We start from the raw sequence: 17,431 nt of genomic DNA, 5'->3' as shown, positions 1-17,431 counted from the left end.
AGCTTGATCTAACAAAACACAGGTAAATCGGGAAATATTAAATACGTCAATAAAATCTTTACCTTTTATAATGACTGTGAATAGTGAGGCATGCTTTCCAGAGATGCTCCAATAAGATTTAAATCAACAGATGGAAGCCTAATCAGTGCACCCAGTCCAGATATCATTCTAAGAAATCTGCAGTCAAACCCTCTAAGATCACAACATCTTTCCTGAGGTGCAGAGCCAGAATTGGATACATACTTTAGATGCATTCTAATAAGAACTTCATACAACTGTAGCATTACTTCCAGCCCTTTGCATTCTGATGCTCTTGAGATAAAAACTAACATTCTTCTAAGATTTTTAATTATTTTTGTACCTGTCTGTTAGCATTTAATGATACAACATTAGTATTTCCTAATATAGAGATTCCTATTAAAAATAGATACATATTTAATTGTTTCATCTTTGAATTGTTAAATTCTTTTTATTAATAAAGCTGTGAATAGAGCTGACAAGTTCATATTGATATGCATTGGCCTGTCAACATAGGATCTTATGCCTGGAGGGATCTCAGGTAGTCGCCAGTAAATTATACATCGCATTCTAAATTAATTACTACATCCAGGCATACTGATCCCTGAACAGCATGAATCAGGAAGCTGCTTTTGGAAAATAAGTATTATCTGCTTTCTTGTTGTCTGTTGTATGTTGTGTTGAAATCATAACTATAATGTTGCTACTGTGATTTTCCAATCAATTTTCTGCAGCTGGATGTATTCATACCATCTGTCTTTTCACATTACAGATCAACTGAAAGGGTGATTGTCCTGATTAGCCTAAAGAGAACGTCCAGAGACATTTCCGGACCAGTTTCGGAAGTGGTCACCAGTTTCAGATCTTTGATTACCAAAGGAAGCTTCAGATCAGTGTTAATAACCGAGCTTCCCAAACACCATTTCCTCACACTGGGCATTGGAACTTAAATCTTCAGCCCACTTGAACTTTTAATCTGAAGTTAGCCCAAAACTTTATTCTTTAAAGAATATCTATTATTCAATAAAAATATTGTTTATGGAAAGTGAAATAAGCAAGAAAATATATTGCAAAATTCATATGAGCCCAACTTTTTTTTTAGTTTTACCTTCCTTAAATACTTACATCAGTAAAAGGAAATCTATATGTAAACATTCGCGTTTAAAAAGTATTTACCATTCTGCATAATAACAGATTTACACAGCTTTCCAGTTTGAGAATATTTCTACTGAATCTTCTGTGTCCAGTTTACAGTGAAATAGAAAAAATTCCCCTATTGTATTCACAAATAAAATACCAAATATAAGGAATGGGGGTAGGATTTGAATTGGATCTTATTTCATTACCTTTCAGCTGCTGTAGAGTTGACTTATGTTTTATCATAACAAGTAAAAGAAGACCATTGCTTTACTTAAGCAGGTGGGCAGCCATTTTACCTTCTACCTTTGCCCTCATTGGACAAAAAAAACTCACCTGAAAGCAGAATATGTTAAGAATATATTTGCAAATGCAAATGTTACAGTTCAAGTGGAAAAGTAATTACTGTGCTTTCTGACCATGAAGAAGCATTTTGACATCAGTTGCAGGACATCTCAGAAGGTAACTCAAAAAAAGACCACTGTCGTTATATTCAAGCAACAGAACTGGAACAAAAGAAGTTGACTATGTAAACTACTGCCCTACGCAGCCTTTTGACTTGCATGAAATGCAATCTTGTGATTTCCAAATATTCCTATTTTAAACTAACCTAAGGATTTACTGCTAAAACTTAAGACCCTACTTAAGAGTCTGCCATAACAACTAATTAAATATTCAAAACATTTAATCAGTCAATATTTGCAAAAATTTATCCAATAATGCTCAGCCATCAACTTTGGACGGACTCAGCAATGTAAACATATAGAGATCCCTTTAACTCACATTTGCAAAAACTGCATGAGATAGTAACTAGTTTTGAGGTACATTTTTTTTAAATAATCATTTAACAAAGCTGAATAAATTTATTTAAGAATACATTTCAGTATTTTATTCTCAGCCACTTGCATATTGTGAAAGGTTTGATTTTAATTCTGAACCAATATTTATGAAAAAATTATTTTATACCTACTTACATTTGATAGCAGAAGAAGAATGATCCCAAAACACAGTTTATTAGTTGTAGATAGTAAGAACTGCCAATGCTGGTGTCAGAGATAACACAGTGTGGAGCTGGATGACACAGCAGGCCAGACAGCATCAGGGGAAGCAGGAAAGTTGACATTTTGGGTCGGGACCCTTCTTCGGAAATGGGGGAGGGGAAAGGGAGCTCAGAAATAAATAGGGGAGGGGTGGGGCTGGGGAAGATAGGTGGGATGGTGATAGGTTAGTGCAGGTAAGTAGTGTTGAGGATTGGTCAGTGAAGTGGGTGAGGCAGATGGGTAGGAGAGAAGATGGACAGGCTGTGTGAGGTCAAGAAGGCAGGAGTTGGTCATGGAATGAGGAGATTTTAAAACTGGTAAAATCCACATTTAGGCCATTGGGCTGCAGGCTACCAAAGTGGAATATGAGGTGCTTCTCCTCCAGTTACCGGGTGACATCATCCAGGATGGATATGTTGCCCACAGAGTAGGAGGGGGAGTTGAAATGGTTCGTGAAAGCAAGGTGTCGTTTGCCATGAACCGAGTTGCTGAGCCTCCGCTTGGTCTTACCAATATAGAGGAGGCCACATCAGGAGCAGTGGATACAAAGACCACATTGACGGATATGCAGCTGAACCTCTGTCTGATGCGAAAGATTTGTTTGGTGTCTTGAATGGAGGTGAGGGGAGAAGTGTGGGGGCAGGGTAACACTTCCTGCGGTTGTAGGGAAAGGTGGTGGGGTTACTAGGGAGTGTGGAACAAACGAGGGAGTCATGGAAAGAGCAATCCCTACAAAAGGTAGATAGGGTTGGGAAGGGAAATATATATCTTTGGTTGTGGGGTAGTTTTGTATATGGCGGAAGTGGTGGAGAATGATACATTGGATATGGAGGTTAGTGGGGTGATATATGAGGACGGGGGGGGGGTGCAGATTCTGTCTTTGTCTTTGTTTTTGTTGGTGGGAGGGGATGTGAGGGCAGAGATGTGGGAAACACAAGAGATACAGTTGAGGGCATTTTCGAACACCGAAGGGAGAAAGTTGAGGTCCTTGAAATAAGAGGACATCTGGGATGTTCGGGAGTGGAACATCCCATCTTGGGACTAGGCACAGCAGAGGAGGAGGATTTGGGAGTAGGAGATTGCATTCTTGAAAGAAGGTGCATGAGAGGAGGTGTAGTCTAGGTAGCTGTGGGAGTTGGTGGGCTTGAAATAGATGTCGGTTTCGAGGCGGTCACTAATGGCCTAAATGTGCATTTTACCAGTTTCAAAATCCCCTCATCCCATGACCAAACCTCTCGCTCATCCCCACCTTCTTGACTTGTTACAACCTGTCCATCTTCTCTCCCACCTATCTGCTCCTCCCACCTCACTGATCAATCCTCACCACTGCCTACCTGCACTCACCAGTCATTATTCCACCTACCTTCCCCAGTCCCACATCTTCTCTCTATTTCTGAGCTCCCTTTCCCCTCCCCCATTTCTGAAGAAGGGTCCTGACTCAAAACATCAAGTTTCCTGCTCCTTTTATGCTACCTGGACTGCTGTGTTCCTCCAGCTCCACACTGTGTTAACTCAGAATTTATTAGTTACTTGGTTACCAATCGATTTTAAAATAGCAATTAGACTGAGGCAGTGAAGGAACTGAAATGAAAACAAGTTACGTCACAGACTCATGGATTGCAGTGCTTTGCAATCTTCTCATCTTAAATGTGCCAATGAGGAAGCTACCAAGCAGAATGCAGCACTGACTCACAAAGAAAGGAGCTGAAGTCATTGATTTGGCCATCCACGCTCTGATATCTGTGGCAACTGGTTATAGAGCAGCGCTAGCTCAGCCTAAGGAGGAGGTTGTAAGTCAATTCACTTAGCCACAAAAAGTAAGTGAAAAAGGAAATTAAAGTGATTAAAATTAAAGACAAAATAGGCTTTGTCACATCATTATTGAAGGCATATGACAATTTTTTTGTAATATTCCTTTGGGAGAGTCAAATAAAAGCCGTGCACCATGGTCAGTTTTTGCTTTGAGTAACTTCAGTGGGCTTAACACATGGATATGTATTATCTTAGCGTCAAATACATCTGTAATAACTAAAGCTAAAACAAAACCAACTTGAAATTGTGAAATAAAAATAATTTTATTTAAACAGGTGTGCATTGATTTCTCCAAGCTTTGCCTTTAACATCGAACCTTACAGATTGAAAGCAGCCTGGCTCCAGAGGTCTGTGCTGGTATTTATGCTCCTTTTGAGCTGTGACCACATTACATCATCTCTCTCTGTCTCTGTCTAAACATTAGTACAGCCACATTTTATCAATTAATAAACAGTATACTGTCCAGCAGAATAGATTTTTACAACTATTGTTGATAGCTGATTGTTTTTGCTACTGGAGAAAACTGTATGCACTCTAGATATCTTATAAGGGAAGAAATAAAGCAATTGCACACAACAGAAGCAGCAGATGAAGCACGCAGCAGAACTTAATTGAGTAGTAGACAAAATGTCAGCTTCCAAATGGTGGGATAAAAGTTGGTTATTAAGTTAGCAGTAAATTGAGGGCAGAGCATGCTTCCCAATTGTAGGCAGTGGGAGCCACATTCTAGTAGATTTATCATGCGTTTCATTAACTTTGCCCAATTAAATTGTACCCTGGAATTAAGTATGTACCAGATGAGAAATGTGTATCTTCAGATTCACGATTGGTTAAAGATGGCATGCAGCAAGCAAGGCCACTTCCTGATGATTGAAGCCTGTAATTTACAGTTTCACTACTTGGTTTATCCAGATAGCTGAATGTTTGCTGTCTTCAATATTATGGAAAAAGGTTTCTCATTTCTTCTGATAATACATTTTGATAAGATCTATGTCGATTTACATCTCTCTGTTTTGATCTTTGCTTCATACTCTTTGGCCTTCATTTAGTTTTGATAAGGTCTTAGTAAATAGTTCCTACTTTAGTTTTTTGCTTATGGTGTTCCCAAAGTTTTCTCTCTGTCTTACACTCTTTGATAATCCTAAATATTTAGTTTTGGGAGTATAGGAAATTGTATTTTGCGTTTCTTTCCTGTCAGTAACTCTTATGATGCTAATTCAGTAATCAAAGTTGATCTGCAATCTAAGATAGCAAAGTGTGGAGCTGGATGAATGCAGCAGGCCAAGCAACTTCTTAGGAGCACAAAAGCTGACAAAACCTCACTGCAATCTAAGAGTGCTGCTTGGAAATTTATTTTTATCTTCAGTGGTAATTTGATCATTGTGATTCCTTGTTCTGCTTCGTTAGTTTGAGGATACCTGAGAGAATTTGTCAGACGTTGAAGTTCATTTTTTTGTTGTTGTGAAATTAGCAAAATATTCATTCACAAATTGTAGGCCATTGTCTACAACTTGGATTGATGTCCATCAGTTGCAATTTTTCATCCAAAGCTCTAACAACTATTTTGAGTAGTCAACATACATAACTGTTAAACTTCAATGTATTCCAGAAAAAAAAACATGACAATAAGTATGACTTGTCACTTATGGAAAATTAAGCTTTTCCTAAACATTCCCAAGGTCTGCTTGGAAATTTGGACATTAGTAGTGGTTTCTTCATTCTGATCAACACATTGCACATAGTTCACAACTTAAAATCATTTCCCAGCCACCGAACTGAGCATGAACTCTGCATTTCATTATACCCATGTAAGTCTTTATGTCATTTTTCAATGATGTCTGCCTAATAGAAGAACATTCTCCTGACTATCCCAATAGATTTTGTTCTGGACAAACTTGAATATAGAGTTGGTGAATTTGGGTGGAATCTTCCTCTTGTATCTGTGTATGACAAAGTTCTCTGAGTTTGTTAGTGCTTGCAAGCCAATGTGCTGCAATATTCTGAGAGTCTGATTCGATTTTGTCAATAAAATTCACTCCTTGCTGTGTCAGTCTACCCATAGGTGCTCTGCACAATGTATCTGCCATTATTTGTATCTTACCCTGTACACATTTCATTTCATAAGCAAACCTCATTAAACTCAGGTGGAATATCTGGGCTCTTGGTAACATTCTTTCATCTAGTAATGTAACTTAGGGCAAAAATAGAAGTTTCTGGAGAAACGTGGTTGGACTGGCAGCATCTGTGGAGAGAAAGCAAAGTTAACATTTTGAGTTGAGTGACCCTTCAGAACTGATAGTAGCTAGGAAAAGGTGATATATAAGCTGAAGACAGGGGGTGGGGATAGGAAAAGGAATGAGCAGATAGGCAGAGATGGAGCCTACAGAGAAAGAATGGCAGACGATGGAATGGATGATAGCATGCCAGAGAGAAAGAAAAGCTGATAATGGGTACCACAGGTTTTTCCAGTAATTTCTGATTTGGTTTCAGATTTCCAGCATCCACAGTTCTTTGTTTTATTTTAATGAAATTAAGTTTATGTGATATGTGTCAATGACTGCTATAAGACCAACTACATAGTCTGAGAACTTTTCACAACTTCATATGACAGCAAGAACTTCTTTCTGTAGCAAAAACAAAGTTGCTGGTAAAGCTCAGCAGGTCTGGCAGCATCTGTGAAGGAGAAAGCAGAGTTAACGTTTTGGGTCCGGTAATTCTTCCTCAGAACTGATGGTGGCTGGAAAAACGTCAGCTTCTTTCTGTAGAAATGCCTGTCTTGTCTTAGTATCTGATAGTGCTTAGGCCACATGATAGATAGACCTTCAGCTTCAATGTGTCCATTCTTGTAAAAGGACTGCCTCCAAACTTGTGGCCGAGGCATTTTCTGTGATTATGGCCGGAAATGAGGAGCTGTAGTGATTAAGCATAACTTGACATTATCACTTTGTTGTACTTTAATTGTCTGTTTCTTGTGCGTATTTCAACACTATTCTTGTGTTTTCCTGAATAGTTGCCTTAAAGTTTCAGAAACTTGGGCCAAGTTTGGTAAGAATGTTGCTATTTTATTGACCATTTATAGAATACCCTGAAGGCTTGGACGAAAGTATGAGTGGGGAAGTCATTCTGTTTTGTGGCTTTGCCGTTGTATCCTTGCTACTCACGATTTGCCTAAGAAAAGTTAATTTTTTTTGAAAATTCCCATTTTTCATTAGGTGTCAGTCATTCTTGCTGTAAACAATGTAACATTTCTCAAACTCTCTGTTCATGTTGTTCAACTGTTCCACCATATGCCCATAGTACAGCACTAAGGCCTTGCAAAATACTAGACATTGCTCTTTGGAAAATTTCTAGAGCTGATGTTCTGTTAAATAGCAAGTAGTTAAAGCAAAATCTTCCAAAGTAATGAAAGTTGTCAAGAACTTGATCTTCTCCTCCAGCAGCGTATACCAAAAGCTGTTCTTTGCATCCAGTTTTGATATTTAGGGCTGAATCATTTGTTTTTATTTTGGCTAAGTTTGAGTTGATAGAAACTAAATTTCTAAACTCAGTTCTGAAGAAGAGTTTTACCAGACTTGTTTTAACATTAGATCAGAGCTCACAGCAGGCCTCGGGCAACTCCTTTGTTCTTTCCTGCAAAAGGAAGCCAAGGGCAGTGTCCAATATCAATCCAGGACAAGGACCAAAGTCTTTAACAATATAAAGAAGACTTATAAAGAAGGTAAAAGCACAAGGGAACAAGGTATTTTTGGATCCAGTGTCAGAATCCTCTCCACATGAGAATATGAGAAATTTGGATTGAAACCAAAGATGGTATTATTGGAGTAACACAGCTATAACTATTGGTACCAGTAGAGGAGGTATCCTGAGTGAGTAAGTCGGCAGCAGAGAGGTTATGCAGGATTGGTGGTGTTGGGGTGATGAGTGTAAATGAGGTCTGCAATCGTGAATGTGATAATGCAAGAGCCTTGATCAGATGTGGCAGAGATAGAGTGAATATGATATATTGGAGAGACGATTGTTCAGCCATCCTCCAGATGCCCATAAAGCAAGCACCAATTTGAGATAGTAAGAACTGCTGATGCTGGAGTCTGAGATAGCACCTATTTGCCTCTGTCTACCGTGACTGAGTTAATCTCAGGAACTGCGGGACAGCTCTGTACCATCAGTGCTTGCTAAAGTGCTCAATGGACTTCTGGTAAGATAACAGTGAAGTAGGACACTCCAGCCAGAGTTCATCGACTCCACCCATTCTTGTTTTTTCTCCTTTTTTTCCTCCCTTTTCTTGGCCTCAGACACCCAGTCGTGGCCTCCAAAGCTGGTTTGGCAATCAGTGGCCCAAAGTGCAGACACCAGCCACCAGCAGCTAGCAGTGAGAGAGTCAGTGTCCAGCAGCCCAGAGCAAAGCAGCAGCAGTGGCCTGGTGCAGGAGTGGGGCCAGGCAGCGGTCAGACCAGGTGAAGACCCCTGCACTGGTCTGACATGGCAAGCCCTTGGAGAGAATATGTGATGTTTATCTTTTTAACTTTGCATCTTGTTTCTTTCTGACCAGCAGTTATACTGTGTATAGCTGTAATGTAACTTTTGTTTTCTTCATTTCTCTATTCTGTAACTAAGGATTGTACCTAGGTACTCGGTATCTAAGATGGCACCGTGTGCAGGTGACGTTGTTACACAGTAACTAATCTTGTAATTGAAGAATCTGTACCTAGGTACCTAAGACGGTGCTGTGAGTGGCGACCTATAAACTTTTCAGTTTACTCATTTGAATACATGTGACATTAAAGCCAATTCAATTCAAAGATTCAACTCTACTGAGCTCTGAAGTCCCTTCCTTATTCTTAGACTGACATTACTGTCATTGGCCTCCTGCACTGTTCCAATAAAGCTCAATATGAGGCTGAGGAACAGTACCACATCTTTCAAATACACCATTTTGTTTCCACTTTTGCTTGTTCCATTTTTTTTACTCTTTCAGCCTGCAGTACATCTGCTTCAAGCAAACCTTTGTTTCTCTTTTCTTGCCCCATCACCTCTCCATTTTGTCCTGATGTTTCTGTCATTCAGTCTCTCCCATTTTCCCCCCAATCACAGACCTTCCATTGTTCTTATCCCACCTCATTTTTCTCAAAACCTGTTCTCTAATTTCTCCCAGCTCTGAAGAAAGGTCACAGACCTGACTCTCTCCACAGATGCTGAGTTTACTCCAGCGACCTCCAATTTGATTTCATAATTCTTCCTTGTGCCTTAGATGACACCTGTCCCTCAGCCAACAACACTAAAAATCATATTATCTTATAGCTGTCATAGCAAAGTTTGTAGCAACTTGCTGTGTGCAAACTCTGTTCCACATTCTTTTTCAAAGTAATGTCTATTTTAAAGAATTATAGTGCTTTGTCACAACCTGAGGTTGCGAACAGCCAGTGGTGAAGTTGTTGTAGAATTGAAAGTTTCAAATTTTACTTGGAAACAGAAGGACTGAGGAGATATGTTAACAAGTATTTTGTTATCACACTCATTTTTTTAACCTTTGTTCGATCCATTCATCCTGCGTAATTCATATTTCACAACGATGCATTATCTGATGTATGCTTGAAGCTTTATTCTAATCTGGAGGTGTGAAAGTTACAAAAACCATATTAAATCCATCCTATTCAACACCCCCTTATTATGGGCACGCATTGGTAGCCCTATGATCTCCTAAAAAAAGGAAGGACAGATTAAAAATGTCTTGGGCCAATTCAAAATGAATAGAAATCTGATATTTGAAAACAAAAGAAAACATGTTTGAGATTTGCTGATCTAAAACTATGTTCATTTTGTGAAGGTGCTGATGTTGGGCTGGGGTGGACAAGATCAGAAGTCACATGACACCAGATTATAGTCCAATGGGTTTATTTGAATTTACAAGCGCTCAGTCCTGCCCCTTCATCAAGTGAGGTGAAGGGAAGCAGAAGAACACAGAATATAAAGGCAGAAAATCTTTTGATCTGTATAAATTCCGTGCCTGTGTGGTTCCCTTCACTTCATTTGATGAAAGAGCAGCACTCTGAAAGCTTGCTATTTCAGATAAACCTGTTGGGCTATAAACTGGTGTCCTATATTCATTACAGTAGGTCCTTACTCATACATCCTCATAGAAATCAATGTTAAATAGACTTAGGTTCTTCAGAGTTAGGTTCACCAGACCCAAAACGTTAACTCTGTTTTCTCCTCCACAGATACTATCAGACCTGCTGAGCTTTACCAGCAACTTTGTTTTTGTTCCTGAAATTTATAGCATCCGCAGTTCTTTTGGTTCTTATTAGGTTCTTCGGATATTTCTTACCCAGAAAACAAACTGGTTGAAATTCTGTACTGTACGTGTGCATCACTGTAAATCTAACTGAAATAAATAAAATAAATCACTAAATATAAAAGGAAACAGTTAAGTACGTTAGGTCATTTTTGAGTAGACAATACTTACAAAACATGATTGACTTGAAATGGTGACCATTCCTAAATGCCTGCATTCATTGATAAGGTAGCCTATAAAAATTATAAATTCAGCAATGTAGAAGAAATACAGAAATGTAAGAAATAAAACATACAATAAATAAATGTGAACATTACATGAAGTTTTAGTTGATATTGATCAGAGTAGCTGTCCACTAAAATTGGCAGCTACCTGCATTGACCAACCTCTGCCACTAGGTAGCACAAAGTCAGAAGCCACGCAAAAAACCAGGTTATAAGTCCATTAGTGATAACAAAGGACCTCCCAAGAAGCTGCTTGGCCTGCTATGTTCATCCAGCTCCACACATTTTTTATCTCGGATTCTCCAGCATCTGCAGTTCCCATTATCTCTGATATAAGTCCATTAGATTTATTTGAAATCACAAGCTTTTGGAACGCCGTGAAAACTTGTGATTTCAAATAAACCTGTTGGACTATAAAATGGTGTCGTGTAACTTCTGACTTTGCTCACTTCAGTCCAACACCAGCACCTCCACATCATGACTAGGTAGATCACACAACTTCAGTGCAAGTTCAGACAGGGATCTGAGAGAGGAACAGTGAAACTCCCTGATGGTAGCAACAAATACAGGAGGCTTTAAATGATAAAACAAAGGGAATAGGAGTGGGTAGTGGGGCAGGAACAGGAGGAAGGTCAGGAGCTATATGGGAGGCATAGTGAAGCAGGAGAACACCCAAATTTCCACTGGTGGCAATGGACACCCAGCAGTTCAAAAGTGGGAATGGAGTGTGGGAATTTGAGCTGTGGGAAAGAGGGAAAGAACGATCTTGAGAGCAGGTTGTCCACGGAACAGGAAGTTCTTGGCAAGCAGTATTAAAGTGAATGTCACAGCGTTAAATAAATACGTTGTCACTAATTTAAGAACAATGTTAAAACAAACAACATTGACTGAGCCAACTTGAAATGCAGACATACACTATTCCATTAATTTACCCTTTCTGCACAGCAACATCAGCATCCAACGGAAAATTAACCAGATCGCTTCTGAATATTTAAAACAAACCTGCATCCACTGCACAGCATGCAAAACCATCAACTTGTGTCACCCAGACCCACCTTTTGTCGCCCAATTTTATGTAAGCTATATTGCTTGTGTTCATGTCCTTTCACTGCCCCAAGAATACGATTTTGATGATTTCTGATAAAGAAAAAGCGTTACTGCTGTGATTTGGTTCTATCACTTGGAGCAAGATTTAAATATATTATTGTTAGGCCCTGATAAGACACCCTGCTTTAGGTCTCTTGGGAATGCTGTCGGAGTCACAGAGCATCTCTATTATTCATTTTTCACAAGAGGCCTTGCTGCAAAGATTAATATCACCACCTCTTAGTTTCATGCTGGAACAATTCTTTCCAAACCACATGCAACTTTCTCAGGTGAGTAGATAATGGTTTCATAAGAACCTTGCTAAACTCAATGCTGAGTCTATCCACTCAAATTCACCTTATGATGACCCTCATTGATTACACTTCTCAAGTGAGTTAATGAAGTTGCACTGAATCTGTGCACCAGCTGGTTTTAAAATAGCGGACAGTTAATTTATGCTATTTAAATCCACACACCTATACCTGCCCTAAAAGGAGATGGAGACTCATACTTGCTGGATTAGATGATAAAATGTGGCAAAATTGGGATTGATTCAAAATAATTCAATCATCAGCATTAATGTTAGACACTGCATGAATTTTCGGTTCATGTGAATAGGATTTTCGAGAGTCCCAAAATCTCTACTCTTAAGCAGGTACCTCCCCAATGCAATCACATTTGAGGGTGTGTATGAATGGCACGGTTACAAGATAAATTATCACCACTGCTCATCATGTTTTATGAAGTCTGTCATAGATTTGCTGCCACTATCCCATTTCCTAGTAGGGACGTACAGGCCAACTTGTTTTAGTGGAGTGGAGAAAAACTATTTGGTAGTCAAACAAGAACAGTCTCTTATTTTAAGCAATGTATAGTTAATTGCGCAATATCATCTCGGTACAAGTGACATTAATTTGATAGACATCCATTCTTATAGAGTATGGCAAAGACTCAGATGGTAAGTCTTATTTGTTCAAGATCTTAAGCTTCATAGAATCATATAGTACCGAAGGGACCCTTTAGCCCATCAAGTCTCACTGCCAAAAATACATGATGGCCTCACAAGTTCTACTTACTTGCACTAGGCCTATAGCCTTCAAGGTTATGATACTTCAAGGGTACATCCACTGGATTTCTAAAGGTTATGAAGTTACCCACCTCAACTATTCTCCCAGGCAATGCATTCCAGACCCCCACCACCCTCAGGGTTGAAATGCTGTTTCCACAAATTCCCTCCAAACTTCCTGCTTTTCACTTTGAAAGTGTACATCACCACCCCTCCTTTATTCTTGATCCTTAAAACAATGGGAAATGGCTGCTTTCTATCCGCCCTGTGCATGCCACTCGTAATCTGATACACCTTAATCATGAACTCCCCTCAGTATTGTCTGCAATAAAGGAAACAACCTGAGCCTATCCAGCTTCTCTTTGTAGCTAAGATGCTCCATCCCAGGAAACATCCTGGTGAAGCTCCGTTGCACCCCTCGAGTGCAATCACATCCTTCCTACAGTGTGGTGGCCAGAACTGCACACAGTGCTCCTGCTTTGTCAAACCAAAAGCCTGTACAGCTCCAGCATAGTCTCTCTGCTCTTATAAACTGTGCCTTGACTGATAAAGGCAGGGGTCCCAAATGCCTATACTACCTTATTAACCTGTCTTTCTTTCGTTCCACCTTCAGGATGTGTGGACTAGCACACCACTGTTCTTCTGAGCTTCCTTGTGTCCTTTCATTCATTGAATATTCCCTTGTCTTGTAACTTCTTCCAAAGTGCATCACCGCACACTTATCAGAGTTAATTTGCATCTGCAGCTGATGTGTGCAACTGACAAATCTGATTGTATTCTCCAGTGAGTTAAGACCTTCGTCCTCAACATCAATCAACCAGTCAATCTTTGTGCCATCTGCTGACTTATAATTTCTTTCCCAGAATTTCATTCACATCATTTGAATGATCACAAACAGTTGGTACCCAGTAAGTGACTTCTGTAGCACGCCACTGCAAACAGGGCTCCACAGCCTACTACCACTACCCTATATCTCCTGCCAGTAAACCAATTTTAGATTCAACAGTAAGGGGCTCACCTTTGTCCCCCTCCGCCCACACATCAACAAATACCAGTCACGTTTGGACATCAAGCAGTTTTTCCGCCACCTTCGCCTCCATGCTTACTTCTTTAACCGGGAGCCCAACCCTCCCTCCACTAACCCCTTCACCCACCTCCAACACAAGTCTTCTTCCTGGACACCACCCCCAGGCCTCCTACCCTCCCTCAACCTCTTCATTTCCAACTGCCGTCGAGACATCAACCGCCTCAACCTCTCCACCCCTCTCACCCACTCCAACCTCTCCCCTGCAGAACGGGCAGCCCTCCGCTCTCTCCGCTCCAACCCCAACCTCACCATCAAACCCACAGACAAGGATGGCGCAGTGGTAATATGGCACACTGACCTCTACATCGCCGAGGCCAAACGCCAACTCTCCGACACCACCTCCTACCGCTCCCTTGATCATGACCCCACCCCCGAGCACCAAACCATCATCTCCAACACCATTCATGACCTCATCACCTCAGGGGACCTCCCACCCACAGCCTCCAACCTCATTGTTCCCTAACTCCGCACGGCCCATTTCTATCTCCTTCCCAAAATCCACAAACCTGCCTGCCCTGGTCGACCCATTGTCACAGTCTGTTCCTGCCCCACCGAACTCATCTCCAACTATCTGGACTCCATTTTCTCCCCTTTCGTCCAGAAACTCCCTACCTACGTCCGTGACACCACCCACACCCTCCCCCTCCTCCAGGACTTCCAATTCCCTGGCCCCCAACACCTCATCTTCACCATGGACGTCCAGTCCCTATACACCTGTATTCCTCATGCAGATGGCCTCAAGGCCCTCCGCTTCTTCCTGTCCCGCAGGCCCGACCAATCCCCCTCCACCGACACCCTCATCCGCCAAGCTGAACTCGTCCTCACCCTCAACAACTTCTCTTTCAATTCCTCCCAATTCCTACAGACAAAGGGGGTGACCATGGGTACCCGCATGGGCCCAAGCTATGTCTGCCTCTTTGTAGGTTACGTGGAACAATCCCTCTTCCACACCTACACAGGCCCCAAACCACACCTCTTCCTCTGTTACATTGATGACTGTATCGGCACCGCCTCTTGCTCCCCAGAGGAGCTCGAACAATTCATCCACTTCACCAACACCTTCCACCGCAACCTCAAGTACACCTGGGCCATCTCCAACACATCCCTCACCTTCCTGGACATCTCAGTCTCCATCTCAGGTAACCAGCTAGAAACTGATGTTCATTTCAAGCCCACTGTCTCCCACAGCTACCTAGAATACACCTCCTCCCACCCACCCTCCTGCAAAAATTCCATTCCCATTCCCAATTCCTCCAACTCCGCCGCATCTGCTCCCAGGATGAGGCATTCCACTCCCGCACATCCCAGATGTCCACGTTCTTCAAGGACCGCAACTTGCCCCCCGCAGTGGTCGAGAACGCCCTTGACCGCATCTCCCGCAACACATCCCTCACACCCCGCCCCCGCCACAACCGCCCCCAGAGGATCCAACCTCCAGATACAACGCATCATCCTCCGACACTTCCGCCATCTACAATCCGACCCCACCACCCAAGCTATTTTCACATCCCCACCCTTGTCTGCCTTCCGGAGAGACCACTCTCTCCGCGGCTCCCTTGTCCGCTCCACACTCCCCTCCAACCCCACCACACCCGGCACCTTCCCCTGCAACCGCAGGAAGTGCTACACTTGCCCCCACACCTCCTCGCTCACCCCCATCCCAGGCCCCAAGATGACCTTCCATATCAAGCAGATGGTCACCTGAACATCTGCCAATGTGGTATATTGTATCCATTGTACCTGGTGTGGCTTCCTCTACATTGGGGAAACCAAGCGGAGGCTTGGGGACCACTTTGCAGAACACCTCCGCTCGGTTCGCAATAAACAACTGCACCTCCCAGTCGCGAACTATTTCAACTCCCTCTCCCATTCCTCAGACGACATGTCCATCATGGGCCTCCTGCAGTGCCACAATGATGCCACGCGAAGGTTGCAAGAACAGCAACTCATATTCCGCTTGGGAACCCTGCAGCCCAATGGTATCAATGTGGACTTCACCAGCTTCAAAATCTCCCCTTCCCCTACTGCAACACAAAACCAGCCCAGCTCATTCCCTCCCCCCACTGCATCCCAAAACCAGCCCAGCCTGTACTCTGCCCATCCCTTCCTCCCACCTCAAGCTGCACCTCCATTTCCTACCTATCACCTCATCCCGCCTCCTTGACCTGTCCATCTTCCCTGGACTGACCTATCCCCTCCCTACCTCCTCACCTATACTCTCCTCTCCACCTATCTTCTTTTCTCTCCATCTTCGGTCCGCCTCCCCCTCTCTCCCTATTTATTCCAGTTCCCTCTCCCCATCCCCCTCTCTGTTGAAGGGTTGAGGCCCGAAACGTCAGCTTTTGTGCTCCTAAGATGCTGCTTGGCCTGCTGTGTTCATCCAGGTCCACACTTTGTATTCTTAGATTCAACTTGCCTGGTTTCCCTGGATCCCATGAATCCTTGCTTCCTTATTGGTCTTCCATACGATACCTTGTCAAAGGCCTCACTGAAATCCATATAAACTACATCAACTGCACTACTGTCATTTACAAACATGATCACCTCCTTGAAAAATTCATCCAGATTTGTAAGGCATGTCCACACTTTGACAAAGCTATGCTTATTACCCCCAATCAAACGAGGCCTGTCCAAGTGGAGATTAATTTTCTCCTCCAGCATTTCTTCCAGTCATTTCATTACCACTGATGTCTCACTGGTCTATAACTCCTGCTTTATCTTCGCCACCTACTTGTAAAGTGGAACCAGACTGGCTAACCTCTGCCACCTTCCCTGAGGCCAGAGACAATTTAAAAGTTTGGGACAGGGCCTCTGTGATTTCCTTCCTCTTCTCTCATAGCAGCTTGGGATACAACTCATCTGGACCTGGTGATTTGTTAACTTTATTTTCCCTTTATTCATTCACTGGATGAGGGCGTCACTGGCTAGGCAGCATTTACTGCCCATCCCTAATTGCCCAGAGGGCAGTTAACAGTCAACCACATTGCTGTGGGTCTGGAGTCACATGTAGGCCATACCAGGTAAGCATGGCAGTTTCCTTCCCTAAAGGACAGTAGTGAACCAGATGGGTTTTCCCGACAATCAGCAGAGAATTCACAGTCATCACTAGACTCTTAATTCTACATATTTATTGAATTCAAATTCCACATCTGCCATGGTGGGATTTGTACCCAGGTCTCCAGACCATTACCTGGGTTTCTGGATTAACAGTCCAGTGATAATACCACTAGGCCATGCCTCCCTAAAAACCTGCCACAAACTCCAATACCTCATCATTATCTATGCCAAATTACTCAAGAACCCACAGTCCATCTTCATGAATTCCGTATTTGCATCCTCCTTCTCCAAAGTGAAGACCAATGTGAAGTCTTCAATTAATAGTCTACCAATGTCCTCTGGCTTTTCTCACATTCACATCATCATACTGGATGGTGTTTATGATACTCGTCTGCAATACCCCTTTCAGACGCTTGCACAAGTATGCAATAAACAATTTTAAGTTTGAACCATATGGGGAATAAAAACATGAAGTGTGAATGACCTCAGTGGGTCTGGCAACATCTGTGGACAGTGAAATAAAGTTAATGTTTTGAATTCAAAGACTTTTTAATAACCCACCTTTGCGCTTCAAAAAGAGAGTCTTTGGAGTTGAAACATTACCTCTGTTTC

At 42.1% G+C, this 17,431-nt stretch overlaps 1 protein-coding gene across 1 annotated transcript in view; it reads left to right on the top strand.

The window, feature by feature from the left end:
• Nucleotides 1–2,296, top strand: part of colec12 (collectin sub-family member 12) — a 188,420-nt gene extending 186,124 nt beyond the window's left edge. The window contains exon 10 of the mRNA XM_048530136.2: nt 791–2,296. Within this exon, the coding sequence (XP_048386093.2) occupies nt 791–807 (17 nt within the window). The 3' untranslated portion in view covers nt 808–2,296. The remainder of the gene's footprint in view (nt 1–790) is intronic.
• Nucleotides 2,297–17,431: the final 15,135 nt, after the last annotated feature.

This window comes from Stegostoma tigrinum, chromosome 5, assembly GCF_030684315.1.
Source record: "Stegostoma tigrinum isolate sSteTig4 chromosome 5, sSteTig4.hap1, whole genome shotgun sequence".
Taxonomy (NCBI): Eukaryota; Metazoa; Chordata; class Chondrichthyes; order Orectolobiformes; family Stegostomatidae; genus Stegostoma; species Stegostoma tigrinum.
The sequence above is the reverse complement of the archived record's forward strand: the minus strand, read 5'-3'. Positions and strand labels throughout refer to the sequence as shown.